Source organism: Chinchilla lanigera, unplaced genomic scaffold, assembly GCF_000276665.1.
Source record: "Chinchilla lanigera isolate Chin_1 unplaced genomic scaffold, ChiLan1.0 scaffold00052, whole genome shotgun sequence".
NCBI lineage: Eukaryota > Metazoa > Chordata > Mammalia > Rodentia > Chinchillidae > Chinchilla > Chinchilla lanigera.
This window is the reverse complement of record NW_004955453.1, coordinates 4,876,425-4,891,568: the sequence shown is the minus strand read 5'-3', so window position 1 is coordinate 4,891,568 and position 15,144 is coordinate 4,876,425. Positions and strand designations below refer to the sequence as shown.

Below are 15,144 nucleotides of genomic sequence, written 5' to 3'. Positions count from 1 at the left end.
TTTAGCTCAGTGAGTCTAGTCCCCAGTATCAAATATATATATATATATATATTATTATATATATATATATATATATTATTTGCCAAATTGATACATTAAGTCACACCCAGACTTTCCCAGAACCCAAGAAAACCATGTGCCCTTCTGCTAGTGAATGATAGTGTCACTTTGGCACTTTAGAAAGATTTCTGTCAGCTGAAAACTCATCCTGCCACTTATTTTTCAGGAGAGAAGACTTCAGATCAACTATTTCTAATCTAGATCAAATATTTCTAATCAATATTTTTGACTGAAATCCTCTAGCATATTACTGATTTACATAAGGATTTCATATAACATTTTGCACATAAAATAGTATTTGACCCACACAAAGATCCTAAGACCTACACAGAGTAGGACAGCTGTTTCTATCACCATGGAAACTGAAGTACATAGATATTGAAGTGTCTTTTAAAGTCCCACTGAGAAAATAAAAAAGACCCAGAGCCATTCAGGACTCCTGGGTCTCAGTTCAGTAGGTTTTCAGACTCCTTTAAAAGGAAGAAAGGAAAAAAAATAAATAAATAAAAGGAAGAAAGGAATGATCATCCAAACTTTAAGCCTCATACACTTAAGCTTCCTGTGGTTTGAACTGTCATAAGATTTGTAACTTTTACTTAATTCCTGTGTCCTCATTTCCGCTTGTTATTTTCTAGGTACTTCACATACTGGAACCAATTCTATTTTAGGAAAACCCAAGAGGAAAAGAAGTAAGAATAACTGAGAATATACTTGCTTTTGATGTTATGAGGCAAGTTAATGCCAGGCTTTCGCACAAGGAGCTCAGTCCCAAAGGCCACTCAGTATCTCCAGGAGAGAGGTGTTCACAGTTGTCAAGCTCCCCCAGGGCACACGAGCATTAGCCCAAAGGAAGGTGGATGATGACTGCAGTGTGGCCCTGGCCTGCTATAGCTCCCAGATCCCTCCCTGGCTCTAGTCCTTCTGTGGGGAATGGGTACTAACTGAGGACAGTCTGGCCAGTTTACCCTCCTATACCAACCAGGTGGCATTGTCTCAGCATTCTCAGTGGTGGCAGAGCCATACCAGAGCCTTTTCCTTCTGGACCTGGGGCGATTCTGAATGTTCCTCTCTTTCTTGCACCTCCTAGGGCTTGGGGTACGGCCCCCTCTGATACCTGGGCTCTTACCCTTCACGGTCACAAAATCTGTGTGCAGCACTCCAGGGTTGTAGCTTCATTGTTTTTCCCAGTCATCTCCTTTTCTCACTCATAAGGCTTAGTAGGGCAAAAGCATTTTTGTAAAATGTTAACTGGAATTAAATCAGAACCCCCTGCGCACTCTAAAGGCTGTGTCTACTAGGTTGACAGGGGAAAGAACAAGGCACCATCCCCAGGAATGGTCAGAAGAGAAGTTTGAATTTTCAAAATAGGTTTGTACATCACTCTACTTTGTCCTGATGGTTATCTAGGAAGGCATAGGTCCTGGGGTGCTTGGTAGGAGAAGACGAGGGCTGTAGAGTCAGGCAATCAGCACATGTTTTGAATAACTTGTTAGAGAGTACGTCATTGGTGGACTGCAAATGGTCTAGACAGCCAGGCTCACGACACCTGAGTGTCTCAGGTTGCAGTGGTGTGGCCAGAGTCAGCTGATCCATAACAGCCCAAGAGTAGCTCAGAGGGCTGATCGCTGTGCACACAGGGGAAAAGCACCTTTGGTACCCCATTCCTATGGACCAAAGCTGGAAATAATACTTGCACACTCCTAACATACAAGACTTGGAGAATTCTATTTATAGCTCTGACTAATTAACTTCATTCTCTTTGAAGGAAAAAAGAAAGGGCACAACTGGACAAAAATAAAAAAGAAAAAGCCACAAAACATACATCAAAAAGGTAAGTGGGCAATGTGGCTATAATGGTTGGTACACGGTGTCAACTTGAGAAGTCTAGAAGCTTAACTAAGTGACTCAGTAATTCTACCTCCTAGGGTATAGAGGACATGCCCTAGGGTGACTGTTTACACCTTAGGATATTGTAATGGTTGATATATTACGTCAACTTGAGAAGTTTAGAAGTTTAACTAAGCAACTCACCAGGGGGCCAGCATCCTCACTTTGTAAACATCCTGAGCCTGTGCAAGAGGAGGGCACAGAGATGAGTACTACCCTTTCCTAGTACCTGCATACAATATAGGGGAGCAAAAGAGGCTTACTCTCCCTTTTTTGCTCTTGTTGCTTTTGCTGTCTTCTCCCACCTTGAATGTTTGCCCTTCAGCCATGTCACCCTGCCTTGGAGGTAGCTGATTATGGACTGAAACCTCCACAAACTGTGAGCTAAATAAATCTTTCTTTAATCTGGGGCATGGTGTATTTTGTCCCAGACACAAGAGAAAAGTAACTAACACAGTGGAGCAGCCCTAGTTATTGAGGTCAGGAGGGCACTGCTGGTCATAGGCTCGAGGCTTGTGTTCTGCTAAGACTGGAATGTTCTTGTGGCCACTATGTCAGTCAGAACACAGGGTAAGATGTTGCAACAGAGGGGCCCCAAAATGCAATGGCTTTTCAAAATAGTTTATTTCTCATACATGTAATAGTGGCCCAGAGTCAATGGAGAGGTGTTGCCACCTTCAGTATGTGGCCTTCTTCTCTAGCTCATAAATTCTTATTATTTGGAAACATATTCCAAAGAAGGTTAAATGAAGAAAACAGATTATATGTGTGTATGTTGTAAAATAATATATATGTATAATTATATATATATATATTTCTGAAAGTATTTGTATGCACTAAATCTAGATAGATACATAAGTATCTATCTACCTATACAGAGACATAGATATGGATACATAGAAAAATTAGTGGCAGCTCATCCATGAAAATATATGCTTTGGTTATATTTGGTCATTTGAATAAAGGTGCAGTTTGTATTCACATATATAGTTTTTAAATACACATGTGTATACCGAAAATATTGAACATGTTCAACTTTTGTATGAAAAAGTATTTAAAAACTAACATATACAAAGAAAAAAGGGGGGCTGGGAATTTAGCTCAGTGGCAAAAGCGCCTGCCTGGCAAGCGCAAGGTCATGAGTTCGGTTCCCGGTACCGGAGAAAAACAAAACAAAACAAAACAAAACAAAAAAAAAAAAACAAAGAAAAAAGCTTAGGAGGATTTTTTGTCAGCACATGTTTGTGGTACATCATGAATGTACTCTTTGTGAGTAGTTGGGACTGATTTAAAAGAGAATCCCTTGGATAGTGAGGTTGACCTTTCATTGTTTAGGATAAAGAAATTTCTTAGGTCAGTACTAAACTAAGAGTTAGAGGTTGGATTCTAATATACATTACAGAAATTCAGAAAATAAAATTGCATGAAAACACCATCTGGCGACAGCCACAATTAATTTTTTCAAAAATGTCCTCCTAAACAGGGAGCGAGATCTTTGGTAAGTGGAAAGGGGATTGAGAGATGGGCAGAGGAGATGGAGAAAGGAAGAGGAGATGTGAGAAGAAATCAGATATGTCACATACATGTACCAACTGGCATTCAGTCGGGGCTTCTACTGAAATTTTGAAAGGAGGAAATTGACAACCTGGTCACACTTACTTCTAGAGTTTAGTACTGACCATAACAATTATTTTAAGATAACTTTAAATTAAATTCTGAGCACTGTAATATTTATGAAAGGTTTCCATGCTATGGAATGAGTATTAGAGTCTGGACCACAATAACAGCTGAATCTTATCCTGCTTAGCCACGCTACTTTGAGGTCAAACATGGAATGCCAGATTAAAAATTAGCTGGACTTAAACTCCACATCTCCTGATGCCAAAGGCTCCAAGGTCTAGAAAAAACTCCGATGCGTTTCCTTTTCTCCCTAAAAATATTTGTCCTAAACAGGTTTAATGAAAGGTAAGTCCAATATACCCACCAGTCTCAGAAAAGCTATAACCAAGCAGAAGTAGAGAGAAAGACAGCAAGAATTCTGTATTCACTGGACTGTCCAGGGTAATGGCCAGAGCTTAAGTATCAAGCCTGGCTGAAATACAGGAAGGGAAAGAGCAGCAAGCATAAGACATCTGAATTTCTTTCCACCCTGATTATGGATCCCAGAAGGGAGGAATGTGGGACACCCAGGCATACCCTGGCCTCCAAGAACTCTGTTAGCACCTTGAATGACAGAGGAGAGGAGAGCCTGTTGGAGAGCCACACCTGGTGGATGGCCTTCCAATGAGTGGTGATTCCACTGAGCAGAGGGAGGAAATGAGAAGAAGTAAAGTGATTAATATGCCTCCTGGGAGGACCACATTTGCACTGCTTTAGTAATCTTCTTAGCCTTCCTGTTAATATATACCACCTCCTATTTTCTCATACTAGTTTGCCCTGCTCTTCTGGAACTCTTGCTTGAGCTCACGTTAGTCTGGTTGAATATTGTGATAAGGGTGAAACTTCTTTGATCTTAGAATGAGGGCTCTTTGTTAGTATTTGTGCCATGAGGCATTTTGGCCTACAGTAACTGTTTAGATTGGAAACCTAAAAGTGCGATTATATGACCAAACAATAAGTCTACTTTGGGTTTGACTGATGTAAAAATTATTTTTATTTTGCTGGCCTAACATGTGGAGGGTTTATGGCACTTAGGACTGAGTAGTTTGGAAAATATTTCCTCTTCGTGGTCACTGAGTAGTGGGACATTGAGTACAAGGAAGAAGAAATTTTTTGCATGGATGCTTTAGAAAATAAAACATCACATTTGAGTGATAGGAAACATGGCGGTGGCCATCTCCAACCAATTAACTTGAAAATGGAAGAGAATTCTCTGTTGCAGCATCTACCAAATCAATTCTCAATTAGTGTTGGCAGCACAAGTTTTGGAAGACTCTGTGCCTGTGGCTAGCCTTCTTCAGGTTAGATTTTAGATCCTAGTATTTCTGTCCAAAAGCAAGTGGGCAAAGCCCTTGGTCACAATTGCTATCACTTTTAGCACAAATATGAAAATACCTTTAATCAAGATGTGTGTCAAGTATCTCACTTGGAACCTAACTGGTTTTCTCATAACTCCTAGAACTGCCATTTAACTCTCTTTCTCCACTTAATTTTATAGTTTTGTCTCAGTTTTCTATGAATATTTTAGTTTCTTTAATGGGGTAATAATCACCTTGATCTTCTATATTCGTTGCAAGTAGGAAATTAGTAGATTATACAAGTGCTTGGCATAGACATAGACTTAAGATACTTCTACTCGAGATGTAAGTGAAATGCTAATTTCAATTTTTTTGATAATGTGAAGATATAAAAATGAACTACAAGATGAGCCTGAGACTGACCACCTTAGTCTTGATAACTAAAGGAGATACCTCTTCTATTCATGCATTAGTCAGACTTTTCAAAATTGCAGTGAAATAAAGTTTTTGAAAAGCACTAATGCATGAAATGCAATGATTCATCTAGAATGCATATAGAATGCAAGCCTTCTATAATATCTGTAATTATATTTGTTCTTTTTTCTTAGGGACAAGGAGACGCATATCTAGAATCCTGTTAACTCAGAAGGACAGAGCCACACAGAAAAGAGTCCAATCAAAGGGTAAGAAGGAAGGAGGACTATGGTACACTTTTAATATCTAAACATCTAATTTCCAGTCATCTACTCTGTGTTTCTAGTAATAAATATATTTTCATAATTGCTTAATTTAGCTGTACAAACAAATGAGAAATGTACTCTGTTTAGTCATTATGTCTGAGAGAGAAACAAGAAACTTAGAGGTGCATGTAAACCAAACCCTGCTGTAGTCAGGGTTTGCAAGGGGAACAATATAGGACACGTAATTTACCCGATTATTTGTAATAGTCACCCAAAGATTCATATACAGTGAGTACAGGAAATCTGTCCACACACTATAGACCCAAAGAATGAAGCTGAGGGCCTGGATCACATGGCAATGTCCTGCATGAGTCCAGCTGAAGGCCTAGAGCCCATAACAGTGCCCCCCGTTAGTCCACCTGGAGCCAAGAGAGCACAACAATATCTCACACAGGCCTATCTCAAAGATCAGCTCTGGGAGGGTCCAAAGGTCAGTGGTGGAAACTATAAAGTCTGTGCCAGCAGGATAAAGGAGCTATGCTAGCAGGCTGAGGGATCTGCACTGGTGCCAGAAAGCGATGCTCAAAGTAAGAACCAGAGCTCCCCCAAAAAGTACCACAGCACCAACAAGGTCCTCAGCTCCTCTGATGATGAGAGGAGCAAAGTCTCCATCAGGAAAGCCAGCGTGACAAGCTTCTCCAGGACACTGAACAGTGTACCATCTTCCCCTCTGGAACCAGGAAGCAATGCTCAAAGTGAGGGCCAGAGTTCCCCCAAAGTGAACCATAGCCATTCTCAATGACAACAAGGTCCTGAGCTCCTCCAATGCTGAGAACAGCCGAGTCCATCAAGAAAACCGATGATTCTAGAGCTCTGCTGTAGCTACTCTTTCAGCCAGGAGAAAGCTGCTATGAAGGACAGATACCAGATCTTGTTGGGCTGCCCCACGGTGATCCTGATCACTGCACAGCCAGACCCTGGCACCCATTTTACTTGCCCATAGTTACAGAGATCAACTTGCTTTGAAATGAAGACACTGGATGGTCCCTTGTAGGAAATCCACATCCCTCTGCAGTTCCTCAGGCAGAGTATCTCTCAAAAGCACCTAGTCCAACTCCCACTTGCAGAGTCACCCCCAGGCATGGGAATCACCTTTCCTCATTAGTTCCCTTGCTGACTTTCTGCTCAGCACTCTGCCACCATCACGACCTCCACCTTTATACTTCTCAGGGGCAAGTCCTTTGGTCTTACCTACTCTGACATCTTCAGGGTCAAAGGCCCGTCTCCTGCATGGATATCTTAAAGCCTTACCACCTTGCTGGAGGGTGATGTCTGAAAAGTCTTCCCAAAGAACTACTACAGCCTCTCTCTTAAGTCCTGAAGGTGGAGAAGATAGACGGGAGAGCTGTTTACCATATTCCCTGCCAAGCTTGTGCGGCAGGCCAGACTAGCAACTGGCAGTAGATTTAGGAATACTGAGCTCCTATTGCACTGCTCTGGGGTATCAAGGTATTTGTGATACTGGGGAAACCAAGGGGTCACATAAACATTCTGACAACCTCTTTTACTCAGAATGGTTAGTTTCAACTATTAACAGTATTATATTCTATTTTTTAAATGACCATGAAATGCCAACATTTTTTTCTTGAGACAGGGTCTCACTATGCAGTTCAGGCTGGCCTTGAACTGACTATGTACCCCAGACTGGTCTCGAACTCACAGTAATCCTGCTGTTTCAGCCTTCTGAGTGCCTGGCTTACAGTACTGTATTTAAATAACATTATTTTTCTTGGCATAGGCTTCTTTGTGCTTGATTGAACAAAAGATTCCTTTCCACCCTAGTCTGGTCCCAATCTGCTCAAAGAAACAGCATCTAGAATTGAATATATGGAGAGGTTTTTGCTGAGGGCCTGGACTACCCAAATCAGCAACCAAAGATGCCAGTCATGGGAAGCAACCACTTCTACAGTCATATAATTTGAATGATGCAGACCCAGCCACTCATAGCAAGTAGCTCTCTTTTGACACATTCAGTCCACACATAAACGATGTCCTGCATTCTTCTAATCTGTCTTTTAAGTCAGTCTTTGTGCTACCTTTACCTTTACAATTCTTAGACCTTGAATCTTAATTTCTACAAGTTCCTCCTTGAGTAGCTGTCATTGTGCTGGTTTCTAACTCCTTGGCCATTTTCTCCACCATCTGCAGTAGGAAAATCTTTAAAGTTTAGGTTCATGGCAAATTTATGGTTGGTAGAATCCACCACGAGGTCTGGCTTGAGACCTTCTATGGCTGCTTTCTTAAAGGGGAATTTCAATATCTTTATGTAAGTGTTTTTAAAATAAATTTACTTATCTGTAAAATGAGGGTAACATTAGTACCAATTTGACAGATTTCTTCTGAGGATTAAGTAAATTCACAGAGGAAAAAGGTCTAAAGGTAGTTCCTGGCACAAAATAAGTACTCAGCATCTGTTGATTCTTAAGATTCAAGGTCTAAGAATTGTAGAGGTAAAGGTAGCAAGAAGACTGACTTAAAAGACAGATTAGAAGAATGCAGGACATCATTTATGTATGGACTGAATGTGTCAAAAGAGAGCTACTTGCTATGAGTGGCTGGGTCTGCATCATTCAAATTATATGACTGTAAAAGTGGTTGCTTCCCATGACTGGCATCTTTGGTTGCTGATGTGAGTAGTCCAGGCCCTCAGCAAAAACCTCTCCATTATTGTTCCAACCCTTTTGCTCGAGAAACATACTAAAACACACTAAAATTTATTTGGAATGAGTTGGAAAAATTAATGGAGAAATGTAAGATGAATCTTTGTTAAGAAACATCTTTATAAATAAGCCTCAACAAAGTCAGCCAGCTTGGTCCACAAGGCGGATCCAGCCTACCAACTGCTTGTAAATAAAGCTTTATTGAAACACAGTCACATCCTCCCATTTACATAACGTCTGTGGACGTTCTTTTGATACACCTGCAGAGCTGAAGCGTGACAATGGAGATTATATACCACAAAAGCGTAAATATTTACTATGTGGCTCTTTGCAGAAAAAAACCTTGTTCTGACCTAGACATCTGATGTTTTTCTTTAAATACTAGACAGGCTCCTGAGAAGTTACCTTTAAATGGTGTTTTTATAAAACATAGCTACTTGCAATGCAGTGTTGTAAGCAAAAGATACTGATGCTGTTTTTCAACTTTCATAGGGAGAAGAAGAGTCAACATTAAACCTTTGAAGAGAGTTGGGGAAAAAGGTAAAATAAATGACTAATAAACTTTAAATGATTAACATTTAAATTTTTACTCTAATCTTGTGAGTGACAAGTTAGTTTTCCTAACCGACTAATAGTGTGAGTACCAAACATTAGGATCCTCACCACCACTGGTTTTGTCAACATGAGAGGCTGGCGGTAACTCCCTTCACCATGCTGACTTTTAACAGGCCCTTCTCTTGCCCGTGTAGAAAACCACAGACTGTGCATATTAGGATTCCCTAGGTAGTAACCCAATACCCATATTGTAATTCCTATACTTCTTTTGACTGTAACTTTGATCTGGCATTTGCTTTTTTTTTTTTTTTACACTCAATTTCCTCATCTGTAAAGATGTAGGAGAGGGTGCCTGTGAATTAGACTGAGATTCTGGCAGAACCACCCAGGCTCTGACAGTCTGTGTATATCTGAGATAACCCTGGAAAGACCATGAATGACCCTTTATCCCCACCCAAGAGAGAAACCCCAGGCTGTGTTTGATGGATTCCCCTCAACCTTTAATTTGAAGACCTTCAGAACTGGGCCAGGGATGTAGCTCAGTGGGCACAGTGCCTGCTTGTCAAGCACAAGGCCCTGAGTTCAATTCCTGGTACCAAAACAAAAAAGAAAAAGAAGACCTTCAGAACTGGCTTTAGTGGAATCACATCCACAGTGACCCTCATGTGGTGTTCAGGGCTCCCTGAGAAACTTGCAGTCTCCATTAGAACCACTGCCCTGAGCTGCTAAGAAAGCTCAAGTGAAGAAGAAGCAAAGTAGAGGCCAAAGAGAGAGACAGACAGAACCCTGTTAGGTGCCCACTGCCGTCCTGCTCTGCTTCTCCAGTTGATGCCTTGAACAGGGACACTAGATTCAAATTTGAGTTATTTTCTCCCTTTTCCTGAGCTCAAAGGCATAAAATTACCATAAATCTCTCTTCCAAACACCAGGAAGAAAGTCTTTGTGCAGTAGGTAGTTGGATCAACAAACTTGGGAGCTCAGATCTTGCCCATAAGGCTTTCCTGGTGCTGATGGAAGAGTGTGATTTGTAGAGTGGTATTATCTGTGGGAGTCTGGTTAGCCCCAAAAGACCCATAATGTAAGTAATTCATGGAGAAAATGCAATATGTTTTTAAGTTATAAAGGAGGGATCTCAAGGTGTATGTGGGAGACTGGACAGTTTTGGAAGATGGAATTAAAAAAACTTTCTTACAGGTTTCAGATATCCAAAAAATTATGATATGAATTTTGATATTCCTGAACTTCCCGTGACCTGTACTAATGCTAGGGGGACTCTGATTAAGGAGGTGTTTAAGCAAGGTGAGTTTCATGGTCCTCCGTGCTTTTCAGCAGTAAGTATCCCTGTGAATAGAGTACTGCTGAGGCAGTAGACACTGGTGTTGGGGGTCACTGAGCCCAGCTCTGGGCTTGATGACTAACAGGGAGGATTTCTGGGACTCAAGGTATTGTCATAGCACCGCAGGCTTTATTAAAGTGAAAGAATGCGGAGCAAAGTCAGCAAAGGGAAAAGAAACATGGGCAAAGTCCAGAGGAAACCAAGAGTGCTGTCACATGGGAATCACACAGAGTGCCCTTAATTTCCTAGCAACTGAATGGGACAGCACATGTGAAATGTTTTCCACCAAGGAAGCTGACCTGAGCACAGGAGTCCAGGGTTTGGTCAGAGTTTAGTTTGATAGGCACCTATGCCTAGCACACACCAGACAAAATCAGGGGTTCTGCAGAAATTACATTGCTAGTAAAAAAGAAAAAAGTTTCATTTTTCTTAACTATAAGGAAATACCAAAGGAGGGATACTTCACAAAGAAAGTGATCTATTTAACTTGGAAGGCTGAAAGTCCAAAGTCCTCATGTATTTGACTTTTGGTGAGATCCTGATGACAGATGGCATTGGCAGAAGACTATGTAGGAGGAAGAGATAACACTACAAGACAGGAAGCCAGAGAATGATTGGGTTTCCATGAGAACGATCTCAATCCCTCCCATGGGCAGTGACCTGAATGGCATAAGGATCTCCTACTATCCCACCTGTCTTGGCCACTTTCTGGTAGCTGAGGAAAAAATGCCTAATACCCACAATTGAATGGAGGAGATGTAGCACTTCCTGCATGGCTCTTGAAGTTCCTAGGGGAAGGACAATGAGAGGGTGGGAAAAATAAGGATAAGAGACAAAAGCTGAGGTCAGGTGGATCCCTCTTTCTCCAGATGGGAGGAAAGAAACTGCTCAGTCACCGTCGAGGTGTTTATGTACACATTTGACAAAGTTGGTATCATGTGACACAGCTCTGCCTAGCAACTGATTGCTTGGATTATCTCCTGGCTTGCCAGGGATTGCCTGCCCCAGCACATGTGATCAATTTCCAGCCTCAGCCACTCTCTATGGAGAGGATTATCTTAGCTTCCAGTTTTAGAGGTTTCAGTCTTGAGTGGGCTGGCTCCAAGGCAGCAACAACATGGTGGAAGAGCCGGGTGGGGAGAAAGCAGCCCACATCATGGTGGCCAAAAACACAGCATTACGGGAGGAACTGGGAAGGGAAATAGACCCTTCTAGGTCATGTTCCCAGGGACCCACATCTTCTGACCATGCCCCATCTTCCAGTGGTAGGTTCAGCCATTAACTCATCAGCGTATCAATCTACTGATGAGCACTGCACCCTGTGATCCAAACACTGTCCAAAATCCCCACCTCTGAACACATGCAGACTTTGGAGGACATTCTAACTAAATCATAGAACACCTCTTAAAGAACCAGTCACCTGTCACATCACCACATTGAGGACTAAACCTTCAACATGTGAACCCTTGGGAGACAGTCTGGAAGCAATTTAGAAACTATAGCACCTGGTGCCTGGGTCACCCACAGCAAAGCGCTCAGTCTCTGACTCTTAACTTCCTTCTTTGTACAATTAGAATAACAAAACTTCCCTCCTTATATGCTTATGAAGGAAAACAAAATGACAGACATAAAATACTCTCTAATTTGTAATACAGTACCAATATGCATCTGTCATGATGGATCCTCCCTCTCACATTATAGATATATGGATAACAGTGAGTATAAATGTTTGACTCTTTGCTTGTGTGATTAATTTTTCCCTCTAGCTAACACTTCCATAATGACTATTAACATCAAAAATTGCCATGATCCCAAAGTATGAGAAATAACTGACTGTCTTTAGCTGGAGGAGCAATATTTTACAAGGCAAGACAGATGTGGCAGTAGCAACAGCTCCACTTGGATTCACAGGAGATCAGCATCTGCCTTTCTGAAAACCAGGCTGGATTTATCCTGGAGCACAGAGAAAGGAGGAGAAAGAATGCTGCTCGTTATTTAGGGCCATCAATTTTTATCTACTTTAATATAGTGAAATATTTTAAGCAAATAATATTGGTGGTGATTATTTTCCTTCTCATTGTATGAAGGTTAAAGAAATATACAAATAAGGTGGTGGTGGTGGGGAATCCCTTTTTCCCTTGCTTTTCAGACTGGGTGTGGAGTCCCCAATGTCTGAGAGGAAGCACACGCTCTCTTGAGAAGGATCTCAGTCCAGTGAGCTCCCACAGGATGCCAAGAGGAGGTGTTTTCCCAGACAGGGGTTCAGCTTGTCTTGGTCTTACAGGAGTCTGGAAGAAGAGCATACGGGGTGAGGATGGAAGGTGGTTCACTCCCAGGGAGTTTGAAGTTGAAGGAAACCGTGCATCATCCAAGAACTGGAAACTAAGTGTGCGCTGCCATGGATGGACCCTGAGACAACTGATACAGGTATCAGAAGGACAAGTGGCTTCAAACAAGGATTTTGCTATCCTGATTCACCAAAGTCAAGCTTTAGCAGAATTTCTGTGTCAAGAAAACTCATGATTCCCTTTGCTCAGATCAAAACACAGATGTTATTACTAACAGACCAAGGCATCACCTTGGCTGGTTTATATTACAGCTCAGCCTCCTAAGTCAATTAATTCTTATTCTTTCAAAGACAGGGCAGTAAATTGTGGCCTTAACTATGCTGCTAGTTCACTGCCAAATCTGGTGACATGGGAGCAACTTATATTTAAGGGGATTCCTTAAATTTTGTGAGCCAATATTAAAAGTAGCACCATACAAACAAATAGTGGAAAATAACACATCAACATAAGTAGTCCCTGGGGTGTAGGTAATTTCAACAATATTTTGTTAAGCTATGTCAGTTTCACTTTTTAACAGTTTTTTAAATATTTTTATGTTGCTAGGGATAGAACCCAGGGCCTCACATATGCTAGGCAAGTGCTCTACACTCATCTACATCTTCAGATCCCTCAAATTTTCTCTGGGAAAAGAGTAATAAATTGCATTTTAAATTAACACCTTTTCTCCTCTTATCAACTCCTGACATGGGAAAATCAGGGACAGGTCTCTGTGGCAGGTGCAAGGCTCTTTCTGTCACCCTTAGATCACTCTAACAATGCAGAAACATTTCCCAAGCCTCACCTAAGGCCATGAGAGAGGAAAGCCTGTGGTCCCTGGCCAGGATAAGGCTGCACATTCACACCCAGACTGCAGTGCATCACTTCTGCAGGAAGAGGTGTAGGAGCTCCAGGATGGGAAGGTCACTTCCGGCTTAGAGGGTGAGGACACCTTCACAGAGCAGTTTGCCCTGAGCTGGGTCTTACTGGAGAACAGCTCCAATGAGGCAAAATTTAGAACAGGACATTCTACGTACAGAGAAAGTGTGGCATGAAAAGCTGCTCCTCAATGTGTCAAAAGGTGGGAATAAGACGCCTTTCATCTGCTGAGTTGTTTGTGGCAGTCCCAAGGCCACAAGAGTCTAAACGCTTCCACAAATCACTGCAAAGCATGGAAAATAACCTTCATGAAGGCACCGTGACTCCGAGTTCACAGTGAGAAACCCAGGCTGAAATACCTGGAAAGCAACCAGAAATGCCAGGCTTACCAAACAAAAAGACCCACCATTATCACCAGTCTCTTCTCTCTTTCAGAAGGGAGCCCTACCAGAACCCCCAAGCAAAAAACCAAAGGTAATTATCCCATGACCTTTTGCCAGCGTCTCATCCATCACCTTGCTGATTCTCCTGCTCTGTAGCCATATAGTGTTTAAATTGACCACTCCCCCAAAAATTTGATTTTATAATATGGTGCTGTTGTAGTTACTGCTTTCAAACGTAACACAGCATAAAAGGCCAAAACTTCTTCCATCATGAAAACATGTGTGGTAGAGGTGAGAAGAAGCCTTAAAAATAGATCATAAGATAGAGCTGGCCTTGTATGCTTGTTAGTAAAAGACCCAAACGCCATGCTCTCTTACCATTAAATATAAAAGGTGGGGCTGAAACTGGGAAGACAAGCACAATTTTGAAATATACAAAACAATACACTTAATGACACCCATCTTTGCAACCTCAGTTTAAACCCTGATTGTGTTTCCTTGTTTTTATCTTGGTTCTATCTTTAATAAAGTAACAACAGAGCACAGGTGTTCCTAGAAACAGCCTATGGGCACTCCAGATAACCTAATGTAAAATTCTCCTTGGAATGTACATCTCCCAGGAAAGCAAATAACAAAAAGCAGAATTTTTTCCTTTCCTTTCTATCTTTCCTGCACTAAACACACACACACACACACACACACACACACACACACACATACACACACACACACACACACAGAGCTGATCAAGGAAAATTTTTTCCTTGAGTCACACCTGAGATAATAGTGATTGCAGGCAGAAGAACCCCATAAGGCAGAGACCATCTCTGATGGGTTTGAATGTATCCACAAAGCTTCAGATGTTGAAATTTCATCCCTACTGTGAGGGCGTCAAGAGGATGGAAAAATCAGTGCAACTATAGTGTTAATAGGTGGGGCCTGTGAGGGGTGATTAGAATTAGGACATCGTGGCTGGATATTAGTGGCTTTTTCTTTTAAATTATGATAAATTTATTTTTCAGTTTCATGTTAAAATACAACCAAATTTCATAGCGAGATAAGAGAATAAGGATAGTTAATACAGTAATATCTTAAAAGTGGTTCCTCAGAATATAAGACACAGGGCTGGGGATATAGTTCAGTGGCACAAGTGCTGCCTGGCAAGCGCAAGATCCTGAGTTTCATTCCTGGTACCAAAAAAAAAAAAAAGTAAAGGAAATCAGAATGTAAAATAGAATTGGGGGTGTAATTGTGGAGTAGTTGAAAGACCAACACGGAAAAACAGCCTCCAGGGAGAGGGGAAACCCTCAGAGACACAGAGGAAAGCTGCGCTGCCTCCGGGAAAAAAAAAAAAAAAAAAAAA

At 41.5% G+C, this 15,144-nt stretch overlaps 2 protein-coding genes across 3 annotated transcripts in view; one reads left to right on the top strand and one right to left on the bottom strand.

The window, feature by feature from the left end:
* The window catches only part of Sp140 (SP140 nuclear body protein), a 46,888-nt gene that overhangs the window by 20,131 nt on the left and 11,613 nt on the right, over nt 1-15,144 (top strand). Inside the window, exons 11-17 of one of the 2 annotated variants that reach the window (XM_013519810.1) lie at nt 696-749; nt 1,826-1,891; nt 5,513-5,587; nt 8,797-8,844; nt 10,054-10,158; nt 12,480-12,622; nt 13,834-13,872. In XM_013519810.1, coding sequence (XP_013375264.1) covers nt 696-749; nt 1,826-1,891; nt 5,513-5,587; nt 8,797-8,844; nt 10,054-10,158; nt 12,480-12,622; nt 13,834-13,872 — 530 coding nt within the window. The remainder of the gene's footprint in view (nt 1-695; nt 750-1,825; nt 1,892-5,512; nt 5,588-8,796; nt 8,845-10,053; nt 10,159-12,479; nt 12,623-13,833; nt 13,873-15,144) is intronic. The other variant, XM_013519811.1, reaches the window with a different exon arrangement.
* The window catches only part of LOC102027482 (nuclear body protein SP140-like protein), a 143,168-nt gene continuing 141,091 nt past the window's right edge, over nt 13,068-15,144 (bottom strand). The window contains exon 8 of the transcript XR_001236163.1: nt 13,068-13,757. The gene's annotated coding sequence lies outside the window, so the exon portion shown is untranslated. The remainder of the gene's footprint in view (nt 13,758-15,144) is intronic.